Source organism: Cimex lectularius, unplaced genomic scaffold (genome assembly GCF_000648675.2).
Source record: "Cimex lectularius strain Harlan isolate CLEC.00 unplaced genomic scaffold, Clec_2.1 scaffold238, whole genome shotgun sequence".
NCBI lineage: Eukaryota > Metazoa > Arthropoda > Insecta > Hemiptera > Cimicidae > Cimex > Cimex lectularius.
In genome coordinates, this window is record NW_019392823.1 from 203980 (window position 1) to 221882 (window position 17903).

General features: G+C 33.8%; 1 protein-coding gene across 9 annotated transcripts in view; it reads left to right on the top strand.

The window, feature by feature from the left end:
- The window catches only part of LOC106665823 (hemicentin-1), a 179257-nt gene that overhangs the window by 153447 nt on the left and 7907 nt on the right, over positions 1-17903 (top strand). For all 9 annotated transcript variants that reach the window (XR_002910563.1, XM_024228437.1, XM_024228440.1 and 6 more), the window contains 6 exons: positions 15695-15873; positions 15940-16248; positions 16319-16585; positions 16664-17020; positions 17152-17412; positions 17579-17836. Coding sequence is in view for 8 of the 9 variants with exons in the window: in XM_024228437.1 (XP_024084205.1) it covers positions 15695-15873; positions 15940-16248; positions 16319-16585; positions 16664-17020; positions 17152-17412; positions 17579-17836 (1631 nt within the window). In the remaining variant the exon portion in view is untranslated. The remainder of the gene's footprint in view (positions 1-15694; positions 15874-15939; positions 16249-16318; positions 16586-16663; positions 17021-17151; positions 17413-17578; positions 17837-17903) is intronic.

Sequence of the window (17903 nt, forward strand, 5' to 3'; positions counted from 1 at the left end):
GGTGATGTCTGGTGTGTACAAGTAAGTTATTAGCGAGAATTGAGTGGGTTTAACCCCGCCCAGAGGAATATCGAGTACTCGGGAGAAGTGAATGTGACCAGATATCTATGTTTCTGATGATGTACATGTATGTATTGTATGTTTTGTTTTTATTCTGTACTTGACAATTTGAGTACAAACGAAAGACTAGCATTTTAGGTTATCGACGTGGTACACATTTAAAGCGGAGAGTTAGAAACCAGATCGAGAACTTAAATGACTGCAGTTTAAAACAAAATACGCGCGAAAGAAGAGAAAAAGAAGGAAAATACGCAGAGGCCCGGCGATGACCTCAGCTGTCTGTCTGCCCATAAACTTCCCACTTTATATATCAATATCGGCGTTTATACAACTGAAATCCTTCTTCATAGACAGAATCTAGCCTTAAGAATGTGCTTGATTCGATCTCCATAGAATCGTGGACCTTGAAACAGGCTCGTTTACATAAGCGCTTGAAACGTGGCTATATCACAAATAAATAAAATTTCATGGGTGAACCATGTTTTGTTTCAAATGAAGAAGTGTTCTACAGAATGCAATATGAGAAAGAATTGATTTTCAACATCAAAAAGATGAAATTAAGTTATTTCGGCCACATAAAGTGAGAAGAAAGATATGAAATCTTACGGCCCATACAGGGTAAAATTAAAAATAAGCATTCCAGAGGAAGAAGAACAATATCTTGGCTGATGGAACTATGTGAACGGTTTGATACACCTCAGCAGAACTGTTTCGTACAGCTGTTTCAAAAGTTCAAATTGAAATGGTGATAACTAACCTCCATCCCGAGTCAGCATCATGAGAAGACTATAAAAATAAAATTAAGACCATAGTTAAAAGACTAAAATATAATCTTTCATGCACAGCCTAAGCCTTTTGGTATTTAAGCAACGGTCTGGATTTTAAACGATGAAGGAACAACACGAAATGAAAATTCCATTTAATGAACACTATAGAAATAAAGAGGAAATTTTTCATGCAAAGTTATCCATTAATTAAATAAATGTCGATTATTGTTGGGTCAAAAATGGGTTTATGCTCTGAATTTCTTTAATACGAAGAGCCATTTTCTTAAGAGAAATTCACTTGCTAACAAAAATGTTTGTCATTAGTGTTGATTTTTTAGATTTTTTATGTGTTTTGTAAATTTATTTTTACAGGATTTAATAGTCAGTAAACATTTTTGTATTTAAAAGTTATGAGTAAAATTAAATATACAACTGAGTACGATTAAAAAGCGCTGAGTACAAAGTTATTAAGTATTGTTATTCATATATCGTGAGATGCGGTCGGATGTGATGTAGGTTTCAGAAAACTCTCAACACGACACGCAACGATGGCACAATTACACAGAAGACAAACACTTTGAGCCCTGAAGATGATCTCAATAAAAGATCGAAACGTTGGCACGATAAAGAAAATATTTTTCTGAAACCTACATCACACCCGACCGCATCTCACGATAAATGAATAACTATCGGTTAACGGTCGCTAATCTCTACACACGTTATTAAGTATCCAACAATTAACACAATTATTTGTTAGTAAAATCAAAAAATAGACACAACATTCAGTCAAATATTTAAAAAATTATTTCGACGATTTAAAAAGCACTATGTTAAAAATTATTGAGCTTATATGACAATTTGATTAAATACATAAACAATGTATATGCCGGGTTGTTTTAGTTACTGTGCACCTGACCTTTTTTCTCTGTAAAGTTTTTAACAAGCTCGAATTGACACGTAGAAATGAATTCGCTCACTAACGTAAAATGTATGACTCAGTTTATCTGTAATTGTTTTTGGTGCATAAAAATTGTCTTGTTAAACAACATTGTTTAAAATTCAAGAGATGCATTAAAAAAAAATCTTTAAGTAAAACGTTAAATTTTCACTATAAATAAACTACACAATTTTTTGTAGGAATATGAAGATTGTCTGCGGGGTGAAATCTGGTCGTTGCCGATCATTTTAATCTGTCCGTCGTGTCAGCATTTCACCGTCATCAGTTACATAGTTTTTTCATGTTCTTTTATAATTGCTGGAATGTCAGAAATGAAAATTAAAACCGGCGACCAAACCTGAAAACCCACCGAGGATAGACAGAACAAATGATCGGTATCGACCAAATTAAACGAGTTTTGTTGTTTTCTGCATGTTTTTAATACGCTTTAAATTTGTCTTTATAGAAATCTCTCATTTCCCTTGTAAAGATCAGTACCGTCCATTGAAGAATCTCAAGTAAAAATGGTTCCTTTGGTTACTAAAATATATTAAAAATTTAAATTGTGTCTACATCTAAACCTAAAAACAACAAAAAGCACCATTTATCCAGAGTAGTCAACTAAAGTAAAAATAGATTTTAAATAGGTTCACAGTGCAAAAGAGAAATATTGTTCTCCTTAATGAGATGGTTTGTGATGCTATTCTTTCTAGTGATTTAGAAGAGCTTGTTTTATTTTAATATTATGCAAATTGCAATTGAATTATGCAAATTCTGCAACCGTTTTTAGATACTGAAGTCGGGTAATAGTTCAAAGACAATCATATTCGAATTTATAAATTCTAAATTGTGTGTCTTTTCGTAAAAACTTTATAATAATTATACACTGATATACGGTTTAAATATGAGAGAATAATTACAAAGCAACAATAGATTGTAGGATCTGTAGTTAGGTCGTTTCAGATCAATTTGTTCTTGCTATCCTTGATGTTTTGCCCTGCCAGACAGGATTCGGCTTGCTTCTCTTTATCTTAAATGCTGGATTTTTAGTGTGGATGTCAAGGAAGCAAGCAGGGTGAGGCGATGCAACAAACCTACCACTGAAGATTCCGGAAAGCATATAGGCGGGCTGAAATCATCAGAAATGGCAGCACAACAGTTTCATTACCACGCAGACCGCAGATTACAAAGATTAAAGAATATTTAGCCCTTATACAGGGTGTCCCAGTTCCTTCTGACGAAACTCAGGGAATCGATTCTACTCTTCGTTTGGAGCAAAAAATGCTAAGGAGAAAATTTTCGGAAAGTTCTCTATTTTGAAGATATTCGACAATTTAGGTTTTTTAAACTTTTCCCTACCTTACCACATTAAAACGCTTATAATTTCCAAAATGTTGAGACTACAACAAATCCAATTACACCATTTGAAAGAACGCTAAATTTTCTGTAAGATACTTCTTTGCAATAATCTGAATGACATAAAATGTTAGCCAATATCAGTTGGAACATGTCAAAATTACAAAATTTAAAATTTTGGTCATGATTGCACTTTCTACTGAGGTTACAAAAAAATACCTACAACTTGTCAAATTTTACCAAAACTTCATATAATATGCTTTACGTTGATATATCCAGGTTTTTAAATAACGTTCTAGTAGAGTTGAAAAAGAACAATTTAATATTCGAAAAGGTGAGCTAAGGTAAATTTGAAGGGGGGGGGTAGAAATTCAGAAAGTCAGTTATGCATTCGAGAAGAGGGAAAACACTTGGAGCATTTCCTCTGAAAAGTTCCTCCTTTGTTGTTAGGTGCTTGTTACAAGAAGAACCATTGCATTTTATTGTATGAAGCTTTCTGGTATGGTTTTTATGAGATTACAGATGTGTTATTTTACAAAGCGAGTTCTAATTGATTTATTTCTACCCCCCCCCTTCATATTTACCTTAGCTCACGTTTTCAAACATTCAATTGAACTTGGATATATCAACGTAAAGCATATTAGATGAAGAAGTTTTTGTAAATTTGACAAGTTGGAAGTATTTTTTTGTAACCTCAGTAGAACGTGCAATCATGACCAAAATTTTACATTTTGTAATTTTGACATGTTCCAACTGATATTGGCTAACATTTTATGTCATTCAGATTATTGCAAAGAAGTATCTTACAGCCAATTTAGCGTTCTTTCAAATAGTGTAATTGGATTTGTTGTAGTCTCAACATTTTGGAAGTTGTAAGTGTTTTAATGTGGTAAGGTAGGGAAAAGTTGAAAAAACCTAAATTGACGAATATCTTCAAAATAGAATTTTCCAAAAATTTTCTCCTGAGCATTTTTTGCTCCAAACGAAGAGTAGAATCGATTCCCTGAGTTTCGTCAGAAGGAATTGGGACACTCTGAAGAAAGAAAATTTATAAAAATTATATGATAGTTATTTATCTGTACTGTGTAGATAAAGATTGGTGAAAAAATAAAACATCTCTTACATGCATTTTATTCGAATTGAAAAATCGCACAATTGTGAGTTTTTACGCTGTTAAATAAATGCACCGACGCAGAAATAAACTTGATAATATTACCTCAGTGGCTGTAAATATATTCACGTACCCAAGGGGGAAAACATTTCTCAAGTACGAGGTGAGTTGCGACGCCATTCTTGCTGTTTGTTGAGGGGTGCTTTTGGGTTTCAAAATAATGCAAGCCCCTTTGTCTTCATCTACGGCCTTCTCGAGAGAAACTACTAAAAGTAGGCTAATAAACGTTTTTGAGTTTCGTTTAAAATGTGGATATAATACGAATTCAGGGTGAAACGCTTTGGCGTCCCACCCACCGAAAGCTGGCCGTGTTGTTATCGTTTCCGACGCTGTCGCATTTGGCTCGTTAGTCATTGATTTGAAAGTACGGTAATCCGCCCTGTTGCCTTGGCTATGAATATTAACGATTGTATCTGGCTTATCAATTCCCCGAGGGGACGTAATAAGGCAAGGGATCCGTCGGCTCCTATGCAAGACACTTTAATACAATAAGATTTATGTAACGGCGTAAAATGAACAGGCCCCCGCCGAATTTCTCCTTTATTACCGTACGCAATCTCGCGTCTTACATCGGGCAAAAAATAAATCTTTTCGTCAACGGGTCTACGCAGGTAGAAATTGTAGATAATTTTTTTTATTTTTTTTTATCATATCTGGATATTCTTAAAGTGATTTTTTCGGCATGATATCTGAAAAGAAGGATAACTCTTTATTTCAAGAAAATCAAGAAATATGCTATAGGTATTGAGCCAATTGATAGCCGCAATTTTGCTATAAGTGCTTAGTTAAAATAATTGTTGTAATCTTTTTAAAAAGATGGTTCCTACTCACAGTAAGCCTGTGATCTGATTAAACCTAACGCAAAAATTCGTTCTTGCTAAATTAAATACTAAGAACTGTTCAGCTCTCCTACAACGTAAATGCCAAAAAACCATATTACATAATGAATTACATAAATTGAACACAGTCAAAGAGATACAAAACGTTTTTATCAATATCTTGTATACATTAGTCTTGCCTTATTGTCTCCAGTAGAATGGGATGAATTCGATTATAATACGCGATCAAAAGTTAAATTTATATCTTAATTAATTAATGGTTTTAGTTGAGATAAAAAAGTCAGTGTCATGAGCGGGATTCGAACCCACGATCTTCGGCTAGATACGCCGCTGCTCTACCACTTGAGCTATCGTGACCTCGATCCGCTCGGACACTAACCTCCCATCTTAACTCCACCTTTTGAATTTTCCTTCCTTTTTGCCATTTTTCATTTTTTAGTGTCCGAGTGGATCGAGGTCACGACAGCTCAGGTGGTAGAGCAGCGGCGTATCTAGCCGAAGATCGTGGGTTCGAATCCCGCTCGTGACAGACTTTTTTATCTCAACTAAATACGTTAATTAATTGAAAAATATTAATTGTCAAGTGGACCACGAAAACTAGTGAATTTAATAAGTTAAATTTATCATTGATAAAAAACAAAGTATATTAGATTTTTTAAAAATTAAAAACATCAAGTATGGTAAAAATAAAAATACTTCTAAAGACCAAAAAACTCCAATTAAATTTTACCCAAGGGTCACTTAACAAACAATGAACTAAACAAAGAAGAAAACAATTTATTAAACAAAGGCTTAAAAGTTGTCCCAAAAACAGAATGACATACAAAAAACTACTATCCGTTGGTTCATCGGTAAATTGTTGTAACATAAATACAAACATAAAATATAAATGTACTGAAGTAATTAAACAGAACTTGGTTAATCTAAACGTCAAAAAATTAAATATCCCACGTACCATTAGGTCTATGGATAAAAAGTTAAAGAGTAACAACAACGTTATTCTAAAAGCCGATAAAGGAAATAGTATAGTTATCATTGAACATCAAAATTACGTTTCTAATGTTGAAGAATGTCTAAATAATGACGAGTGTATAGAAATAAAAAAAGATCCCACCTTAAAATTAAAAACTAAAGTTCAAACGGCCATAAAAAATAGGGACTTTTCATTTTCAGATGACCCTTACTGTGAGTAGGAACTAACTTTTTAAAAAGATTGAACAACACACTCACTCCACCTTCTTTTCTATTAATTGTTGCAATGTGTGGTGTTTAGTGACCGTTAGCCAATGATGATTTGGAGATCGTGAGATAGAAAAACATTTTCTTTATCGTGCCAACGTTTCGATCTTTATCTAGATCATCTTCAGGTCTGAAAGTGTTTGTTTTCCGTGTAGAAGTGTCATTCTTCTGTGTCGTATTGAGAGTGAGATTGAAAACAAACGCTTTGAGCCCTGAAGATGATCTAGATAAAGATCGAAACTTTGGTACGATAAAGAAGGTGTGTTAAGTGTTTTTCTAAAACCTACGTCACACCAGATAAAACCTCACGTCCTCCAAATAATCATTCTGAAGTTTATAAGCAATTAGTGGACCTAAGTCGAAAAATTAAAAAAAAAAACTGAATTTACTTCTTTACCGTTGAGATTTGGACGGGGGTTTAACGGAAGATTTTTGTTGCATATGGTGAGTAGAAACACCTGAAATTTTCGACACATCGCCAGTCACCCTGTATAATATCACCTTCGTCAGGACTTTGAAGCTTAGTCTTACTGCGCTATATGGATATTATAATTGTTATGCTATCAACAATGCTATTGTTATCATTTTTATTATTAAACATTTTTTACAACATTAATGAGCAGAGAGATGAATAGTCAGTTTGTTAGACTTCAACATCTTTAAAAAATAATATCTAAATGTTAATCAATTTCAATTTAGGTATGTGAGGAACTTAATTGATACTCTTTATTAATTTTATAGTTCTGATATCCAGTTTGATTCTGTAGTTAGGAATTCTTGTACTCATAATTACGTTTTCATCTTTTAATGTTTGTTTTTTTAGTACAACATTGTGTGAATAAAATTTTAATTATTCCCTCAGCTAATTAAATTAGGGAAAAGGTTAATTTCAGTTACAAAGGCCGTAATGAAAAATGAAAGACCCTTTAGTATTAAAAAAAGTTCTCACTCTCCTGGAGGTGACAAAAGGTGGTATACAATAATTGCTCTTCGCGACTTTTGTTTATCAAACGCCTCCAGTACAAAGGGTGGTTTTTTCCCTCTAACCATGGATAAACACAACCAAGGGGAGATGGAAACTGAAAAAGAAAAGCCGCGGAATTTTGTAAAACAATTATAACGAACTTTCAATCAGTCTCCCTTAAAACGGATTTTTCACGCTGGCCGAAAGCCGTGAGTTTCAACAATCGACACTTTAAAGCGGGGACAACAATAGATTTAAACGTGTAAGCTTCAGAGTTTACCATTCATCCCTATGTCGAAAAGGGCGGGATTAATTCCTTTGTGTAATTTCCTTTGATCGTCCCGCTATTTACATTACATCGTAGCCAATGCTGAAAAATTCGTTGGCATCACACGAGTAAATTTCTAAAATATAAACAGATTTGAAAAATGTGTTTTTATTCTTGAGCTTTCTAAACAGAATTACTATTGGTTTTGAAAAAAAAATCTTGACATATTCAATTTATTTAGACGTAATGTAATTCGAAAGCAGAGACAAAACTTCCTAGAAAATTTATTGAACACTCGATTTATCTATTGTACAGCAAGTAATAATTACTTCTTAACCCCATCAGTCAACATTAGTTGTTCTACCGAATTGTGTTAAGAATCTGAAAATACACTTACAAACCTCGAATTGAAAAAGTAGCTTATTCGTTTTCAGTCGCCAATACTTTTACACTGGCCATTTTAAAATAGAAACCAGAAAATAGAAACCGATTAGAAATGGTGAAATCCAAATCAAAACGGGCAACACTCTGAGTCAACTATCATAAATCAAAATTCCCCTTCTTCAAGGGTAGGTTTGTGAATTGTCTCACTCTGTTTAGTACCACCCATATTACGAATCCGACAGTGAAGATGGCGTGAATCCCTGCTGACAGACCAAAACAGGGTATCTTGTTCCACCCTGCTTATATCCCTGACCACCGAAACTAAAAACAGACCAGTGAAGAAGGCGAAATGCAGAAACGAGTCTAAAAGGCCAATACAGCGTGGGCTGCAAACCTAAAGAAGAAATCTCACAAAAATTAAAGAGATAAGATTAAATATATATAAAAAAAGTTCTTAAGCGTGAATTAAAATCGGATTATATTTATATTTTATGTATCTGGGATAAAATAAAATAAATTTTAAATGTTTTTATGAGTGAATTATTTTAATATGACTTCAACACAAAAAACGTTGTTTTTAATAACATTCTGTACAACCCCGTTAGATTTCGTGGTCCGATTGACCAAATAAGTCACTATAGCTCAAGTGATAGAGCAGCAGCCTATTTAGCCGAAGGTCGTGGGTTCGAATCCCGCTTGTGACACTGACTTTTTTTATCTCAACCAATACCTTACATACATTGAAATTCTGTATAACGTTGTTGTGTACAAAATCTTAATTTTTTCCCCAAATAAACTGGCTTATGATTTTTAAAAAAAACCTATAATAGAACTTTAACAACTTCTGATGAAAGAACTACGAAAAGTCTGATAAATATATGTAAAAATAAATATATCTAAAAAATTGTTAAAAAACTGTAATTATTATCATATAAAAGTTGATTTTTACATAGGTTTATGTGCAGAAATGTGGTCCTTAGTATAAACTGTTATATTAAAATAAGAATCATCCAATAAAACATGATTTATATATAAATAAAATTTAAAATACTGGCTTACAAGAAAATATGTATTTTTAAATTTAATGTTTTGCCTTCAGGGTTCAGATTTGAACTACATGATGATTTTATTTCTTTGACTGTTTCTAAACATTTGCAGGATTTTATCCAATGTTCATTTTTTATTTCTTTAATAACTAATAATGGATCATCAATGACTATTTTGTACTGCAAATTATACGCCGTTATCAGCTAATAACTTAATTGGGCTTGTTAGTTTTCTATGTGTAGTCTCTTATTATGGAAAACGAGCAAACATCGTGAAAAAACAACGAAGAGAAATAATTTAAAAAATATGAAATTAAATTATCAAAGCGATCATAGAAGTACAGAAAAGAGAAAAGCACCCCTGTCTTGAATCGTATCGTTCTCTGTTTCTCAACAACACCAAGCTCCTCCGCTGTAGCGTTATAATTTTTCCGAAACCCCTTATTGTAGACCGAGGGAGAGAAAAAGGCGGTTCATTTAAATAATCCAGTAAATAACGGTAAGCATTTCGAAGACGACGTAGGAAGGAAGGTAGATATTTGTGTTAAGGAGGCCATCTGTACGCATTAGTCTAACTACCGCCGGCACACGCACGCCTCCTCCTCACCTGATTTATGCACACTTTATCTGGTAACGATTAAGACGGTAACGACTTCCTTTAAAAATGGCCCAAGCTATGATATATGGGAGAATATAAAGAGGTTATTTAGCCCTCCTTCAGGTATCCGGCATTAGAGATGGTCATTTGGGAGGTCTACAGGTGTTGGGGCCGACTGAGGTTTGAATCGAATGACACCGGATATTCATGACGATAAGGACCTTTTTTATGCTATACTTCTATATATGCAGAAGGAGGCAACTCACAAGAACGAAAAAGCAATATAACAGGATCTCCTAATAGCCTATATTGTTAAGTGTCCGCTATAAAAATTCCTTCTTTTTTATCAATATTAATTTTATTACATTAATGAACCGTCATACGTTAATCGACTTCACTATTACAGTTTTTTCAACAAACTTCGCAAAACGTAATTCTGTAGCTATAATGTACAATTAAATAGAATCAACAAAAATATTCTACTCGAGCTAATAAAGGACCAATCTATTAACTATTTAATAATCATTTATATCAGGCGATAGTCCAATATACAAAAGAAATAGACACCCACGTGCCCACATCATCAAAATATATATAATTTAATAGATTTTAATCCATTTTACTTTTTAGTGATCAATTTACCAAGTTACTACTTTCAATTAATTATTCTTTCTATTCGAAGTTGTCACGACAGCTCAAGTGGTAGAGTAGCGGCGTATTTAGCCGAAGGTCGTGGGTTCGAATCCCGCTCGACCCAGACTTTTTTATCTTAACCAAGACCTTACATAGAATGAATAATTATTTAATAGTATGTTTTCACGAAAACGAAAAGTCTATGCAGTAGGTTCACAGAAAAGCCGATATTGTTAAGTGAGCACTATATTTTTTTACTAAGTTTTTAATTTTATAATTACTTTAAGATAATAATATTGCACACATTTTTTTAAACCAAGTAATCAACATTACTGTTGTAGCTATTTATGCTGATCTTTTGAAAATCTATTTGTCTTCATAGTGTAGTTAGTCTTCATCATTTATTTCTTTAATTCTGTATGTTATATTTCCTTATGTCTTGGAAATACTCTATTATCTGTAAAAAAACACATCTTTGTGCAGACTCATTAGATGACTGCCATTCCCAGAGAAACTACTTCTAAAATGTATCCTACCTTTCCTAGATTCATAGAATATCATCCAAACCACCAATTGGCTTCCGCAGCTACCACTGCACTATGACGGTGTCATCGCGTTGTGGAAGTCATCTCTTCTCTCGAATTAAGACGGTACTGTTCGTCAGCATTTTTGATGTAGCCCAGGCCTACGACTGTGTATAACACTCTGATTTGGTGTCGTTGCTCAAAAACACCATTCTTTTTACATATTATCTATTCATATAGGTTACCTCAGTATCAAAAGCCTCCTTAAAGCCTCATTCACCCGTAAAAGCTAAAATTCTGCAAGGTAAGTACTAGTTCCCGTCCTTTACCAGATATACAGCTGACATCCCTAAACATGCTGACACTTCTCACCTTTTCTGATGCGTTCTTGAGACCATTTTGGTTTGCCTATTCTCACTGTTTTGGTGACAGGCTTATTGTGAGTTTCTTTCAGGTCTATGGGGTGATGAACCAGTAACTAGATAGTTTCCGTAATTTTCTGTTTCCCTTTTCTTGCTATTTTGGTCCGTCAGGCGCGTTTCAGCTATTCGCTATCTTCAGTGGTTGGTATGTAGTTTTGGCTTTCTATGATTATAACCCTGACCAGAATAACCTTGAATAAGACGAAATATGTCCAACAAACAAAACCTGTAAGGATACACCGACCAAAAACGATCACAAACCTACTGACTAGCTACTGGTTGATCGCACCACAATCCTAAAGAAGAAATCTCAAGATTGTTTGGCGTAATTTCATTATCGTTATTATTTGTGGACAATTTATCGTTATTATGGCGCTGTTGGAGGAGTATATAAATATTCGACAACACAACATTCAAAACTTCATAAAAATCGATGCCACGTCGAATGAAGCGGGTGATCAACACAAGAGGAAGAAATACACCGTACTGAATTGACTATTTTCGTCGTTGTTTCCATAACAACATTTTTGGTTAAAATGTTTTACTCAGTTTACTTTTTAATTTTTTTATTTAGACTTATTTATCTTATTTATATTTTTCTTTAAAAACATTCAGTAATCAACAAAAGAGAAAAATTGTAAGATTACAAGTATTTACTAAACATTTTTTACACTCCCAGTGTATTTAAATCTTTTTTTTAACAGTATATACTGACAAGTCGGCTTTTAGGAACAAATTCAAGTTTTAAAAAAAAGTATATTTCCATTAAAATTAATTGATACAATTTTGGAAAAAAAATTCCCTCATATTTTTTAAATGAATTTCGTGAATACATCGTCGAGCAGTTTGGCTTGGACGTCTGACCAATCGTGAAGGACTAATCTTCTCCGCCGGATAGTCCTGATACCAAATTTGACTAATATGACGGCTTACTGCGGCAACTAAAGCCTCAATTGTGGTCGATAATCCGTGACTGGTGGCATTCAGATCTTGCCTTAGACTCTCGAATAATTCGGCATCGGCCACTGAATGAAGCAGTAAGCCAGGCATCGACCTGAAGCTCATCTTGAAAGCTGATGTTCCCAGCATAAACCAAATCGATACCGTATTACGATGCAATAACCCTTCATCCTATTACGTAATATTACTTTTATGCAAAGGCCCTGCAGACTTAGAGAATGAAAATAAGAAATATGTATTTTTTTTTACCTATATACTTAACTTCCAATGATATTTCATTCATGAAATACCCGTTAGAAATGAATTTTTAAAAACTTAATATTGGGTTGTCCGGAAAATAATGCAGGATTTTAAGTTTTCATTAAAAAAAATCTATATAAAATATTCTGTTTACGTTTACAGGATTACTCATTNTTTGATTAAAGAACATTGCTTTAAAGTAACTAGTTTCTTTTTTTTTGTTTAATACCAAAATCCTGCATTATTTTCCGGACAACCCAATAGGATAAAGTTTTAACTAAGATTTTACGAATTGTAATAAAAAGAGCCATTCCTTTCACTTAATTACACCTAAAACTTCTTTTACAATTATACAACTTTCTTTATTGGCATAATATATAAATGATGTTCTAAATGTGTGCTCTGCTAAGCATTAAACGTTGATTTGTTTGTAATCGCTACTTATTGAACCTCTAACTTTCGTAAATGTCCTGAACAACGAACCTATTCAAAGGGAAGCTTATCTCCTCGGCTTGATATATTGTCTCTGCGTATTTGGTTAAGGAAGATTAAGGCATTGCCCTGGCTTAGGCTGTAGTGAGATGTTAGCAATGGCCCAATCGAACCCACCTAGTCACATATCATTTCAGCCACGAAAAAAGACATCGATTACAATTCCATCAACCGGTTTATTTGCTCTTGTTAAAATTCTAATTAAAGTAATGATGGGCAATAGATTTGATTTGAATTAATACATCTCTTTGTTTATTTTTGTCTTTCTTGTTTTTCAATAAAACCAATAATTAAATTTTATGTACGTTGATTATATCCAAGATAATGACTTGGTTACAAATTCAATATTGATTATTATGTGTAGAGATTAGTGACCGTTAATCGACAGTAATTCAGATATCGTGAGATGCGGTCGGGTGTGATGTAGGTTTCAGAAAAACATTTTCTTTATCGTGCNATTCAATAAAAGATCGAAACGTTGGCACGATAAAGAAAATGTTTTTCTGAAACCTACATCACACCCGACCGCATCTCACGATATCTGAATTACTATTGATTATTATTAAAAATCGTAGATTTTCTGCGCCAAATCCATAGTTGTATTATCTCTCAATACTGTAACCTGAAAAAAGGAAAGGTGGCTTATATCATCGCCAAAATAACTATTTTTTATGAGCAATCTTTGTTTCTGAAGAATACTCAAGTGGTGATGTCACTTGGGAACAAGAAAAACATCAGCGAGCACAGTTCCTTCAAAGTAACGGGATCAAAATACTACTCTTGAAGAATTTAAAGGGAAAATGCAATATTTTAATTTCGTTATCTTGTACTTTCTCAACACTGACACCATACAAAACAATGAAAATACTACAGAGACCTTCGCCGATGGTCGTAAAAGTTGCTTTATTGATCCATAAACTCAATGCCACGATCTTCCAAATTAGAAAATTATGTGTGGTGTTTAGTGACCGTTACATAATGATTATTTGGAGGTCGTGAGATACGGTCTTGTGTGACGTACGTTTTAGAAAAACATTTTCTTTATCGTGCTACGTTTCGATCTTTATTGAGATCATCTTCAGGGCTCAAAGTGTTTGTTTTCCGTGTAGATGTGTCAGTCTTGTCTGTCGTGTGGAGAGTGCTCGAGAGTGCAAGGGGGGGACAAACACACAATTATGACAGTTACCGACAAGTGCTTAAGCCTTAATGAACCCATGGCTAAAGGCTGGATAATTTCGTAGAAATATAGAGCTGAAGCTGGAAAGATCGATATATCCATACAGTCGGATAGGCAAACCCACTCATACGTCCACAAACAAAGAAAAAATTAGGGGGGGGGGTGAAAAAATTCGCTGATTCCATGCATCACCTGTTTTTTTATTCATGTTTAGTTTTGAAGATACAATTGTGGATCATACTGAACACTCTTAGAGAGCGAGAGAGAAAGAGAGAGNAGAGAGAGAGAGAGAGAGAGAGAGAGAGAGAGAGAGAGAGAGAGAGTGAGAGAGAGAGAGAGAGAGAGAGAGATGAAAGAGAGAGAAAGAAAAACAGAAAAACTGTTTAATTTTGTTTATTTAGAGCTAATAACGTATACCATTAACTTTCTGGCCAGATCCTTTGCTAAAGTTGTATTACAAAAAAAATGTTTTTCTGATAAATTCTGCTTTTAGCGTATAGATTAATAAAAATGTTTAGATTAGATTTTTTTTCAAAAAAGGATAATATTTAATTCTATCTAGATGTACACAAAAAAAAACTTATGTTTTAAGGGGTTCGTTAAGTTAAATCGTTGCGTTTGAACGGGTTGAAATAAAAAAGGTTCTTTCCTACAGAGGAACAATAAACAAATAACGAAGAGAGAGAGATATTACCATGGCCGGTTTCTGAGAAATGAGCTGGTTCTATATATTGCTCCTTAACTAGGAAGCGAGGAACGTTAGTGAGGAGGAAGGGTGTTCCTTCTCATTGCAACCCTCTCGGCAACCAAAGGCCGCAAATAACTCTGCTCCCCCAACCCCCGGAGCCGCAAGAAGACACTCCACTGATGAACCTCCACCAAGATGATAGACCGGCTTAACTTATGACCGTCTATTACCCTCCAGGAGGACCTTTGCCCCTCAAGTTAATCCACAACTCCATCCCAACATGCATCGCAATAAAAAGATGCGACCGTTTCGAGATTCGCCTATTTGTTTTTTCCTTTTTTCTTTTTTTGTCTGTCTGTTTCAACAATACGGTGAAATATAATTTGCAATTTTATATAACAATTGATGTTGCAGCAATGTTTAAAAATGAATCTTTCTGAGCACAATGCAACTTTTGGACATGACAAAATCAACTATATTTACCTTAATCGCACACGATATGCAACATATATAGATTATTGGTTCATTCTAATTATTATTAGTTTTTAAAAAATATTCCATTTTCTTTTAAAAAATAAATAAATACAACAATTCCACACTCTTTTTACAGTCAACTTAACAAACAAAATACTCGTCTTTTGCGTTAAAGAGAGAGAGAGAATTTTATATAACCATTGACATTAGTCATTAGTATTTTATATATCCAGCGTTGTAAAACGTGGTTCAATGACTTTAATAATAATATATATACATTTTTTTTTAAATGAAATGTTTTGCAATTTGGATTATTAACTATGCATTTTGTTACACTTATTCATTTTCAACATTTTAACAATTAGTGTTGTAAATATTATTATTATTATTATTGGTTATATTTTTTCTCAATAAAATCTATTTACTATTACTAAGTTGTTCTCTTCTTTTTTTAGGATGAGAGATGAAGAGGAAGTAATACTTGAGCCTGATCATTACCAAGGAGGCACAACGGAACATACAGCACTTTTAATCAAAAATTCTACTAGATACGACATTGGCTCGTATACTTGTATATTGGCAAATGAAATCGGTGCTATGCCTTCTCATAATTCTGTGAATGTTTCTGTATACTGTAAGTTTATTTTGCTTGTATTGTATGATGTTTTACCTGATGTATTTTTTTACTTTTTTTTTGTAGTCAAACCTATTGTAAACGTTAGCTTGTCACCACCGTCACCGGTAACAGAAGTGGATAATTTAAACATTACGCTAACTTGTAATGTGATTGCTGGAAACCCTGATACATTAAAAGCAGTGAGGTGGTATCTTAACGGCCAACTGCTAAAAGAACTTCCTGACTGTTCGGATTCAACTTTTTGCAATTTGGATCCTAGTATGATGTTACTGGAAGAAGTCGGAAGAAATTTTCATGGCAATTACTCCTGTATTGGTATGAACGATGCCGGCTGGGGGCCGATTTCACCAGAGGCTGAACTTGCTGTTTACTGTAAGTCATTCTAACAGGATAATATTTAACAAAGTAACTAATATTTATTATAACTGTGCTTTAATTTCAGACCCTCCCAGTGCTGTAACACTTAAATACACTCCCTCCAGCGTTGTAAAACGTGGTTCAATGACTTTAATGTGTTCAGTCGGAGATTTGGGCAGACCTGCCAATACAACATACAGATGGATGAGAGGAGCACACATTGTTTTTGATGTGACAACTGCCAATTGGACTATTGACCCAGTTACATTAGAAACCCAATCTAACTTTACTTGCGCTGCTGTAAATTTAGGAGGAGAAAGTGAATCAGCTACAGTTTTTGTAAATGTCTTTGGTATGGGACATTTTTTTTATTTATATTAAAATAGTAATAGGATCTTAGTGACAGTAATTTAATGTTATGTCATTTCAGCACCACCAACATTCATAGAAAGACTGCCCTTGTATTATGGTGCTCTCATGACATCCCAAAGCATAAGTATAACATGCAGAGTTGAATGCTATCCAGTTTGTTCGATAACGTGGCAGAAAAATGGCCAGCGGTTGGAGACCGGTTCAAGAAGTCGATACTATGTTATTAGTAAAGTCGAACCACCAGACACAAGGACTAACGATTTTCAGTCAGTCAAGTCAACACTTATTTGGAATATGACTGCTTGGCCTGGAGGTGTCTTAGACAGAATGACAGACAATGCAAATTACTCGTGTGAAAGCACAGGGAATGCAGTAGGTTCTGGAGTCAAAAGCACCATGTTCTTTGGTGTAGAATGTGAGTAAAATCTGCTCTCTTGTTGCAAAATATAAATTACTTAGAACATAAATTATTTCAATCTAAATCAGTTGAAATAAAATAAAGAAACAAATAAAAATTGAAAACAATATTCCTATTCGGATTTTCAGACCCACCAGAAAATATGACTGTTTCTAACAGTATCGTAAATGTCACTGAAGGAAATATTCCTGAAAAGATCTTATGCTCAGCAAAAGCCTATCCAGAAGCAACATATCAATGGCGAAGGGAAGGAGAAAATGAAGTAGTAATGAAGGGAAACGCATTAATCGTCAACCATGCCGTTTTAAGGAGAAATGCTGGAAATTACACATGTGAAGCTCAAAACCGACATGGCAATAATACGAAAACCATCTTTATTAATGTTTTATGTATGTATTTAAATTATATATAACTATTTTTTGCTTATATTAAAATTGTCAACAATGCAAGATATTTTCTGATGAGCTCTCATATTTGATCTCCATAGACTACAATATTTTCTCGCTCTAGATTAAAATTTTAATTTTCTTCTTTATTTTTAATAAATAATTTTAGACCGTCCAGAATGCGGAATCACAAAGAAGGAAGTCGAGGGAAAACTCGTCCTAATCTGCCAAGCCCTCGCAAACCCAGCCGAAGTTGATTTTACATGGAAAATCAAAAATGAGAATGAAACAATTGAAGATAACATTGAGAAAAATGGACTCCAGAGTCTTTTAACTCTAGAAACAAGGGTTGAAAGCTTCAGAACTTATTTGTGTTTTGCAAACAACTCGGTCGGAATGTCCATCCCGTGTGAAATGGATGTAACTGGTGAGTGGATTAACAATTAAAACTTATTATCCATATACTCTCTAAATTTAATATAATTACAACTTAC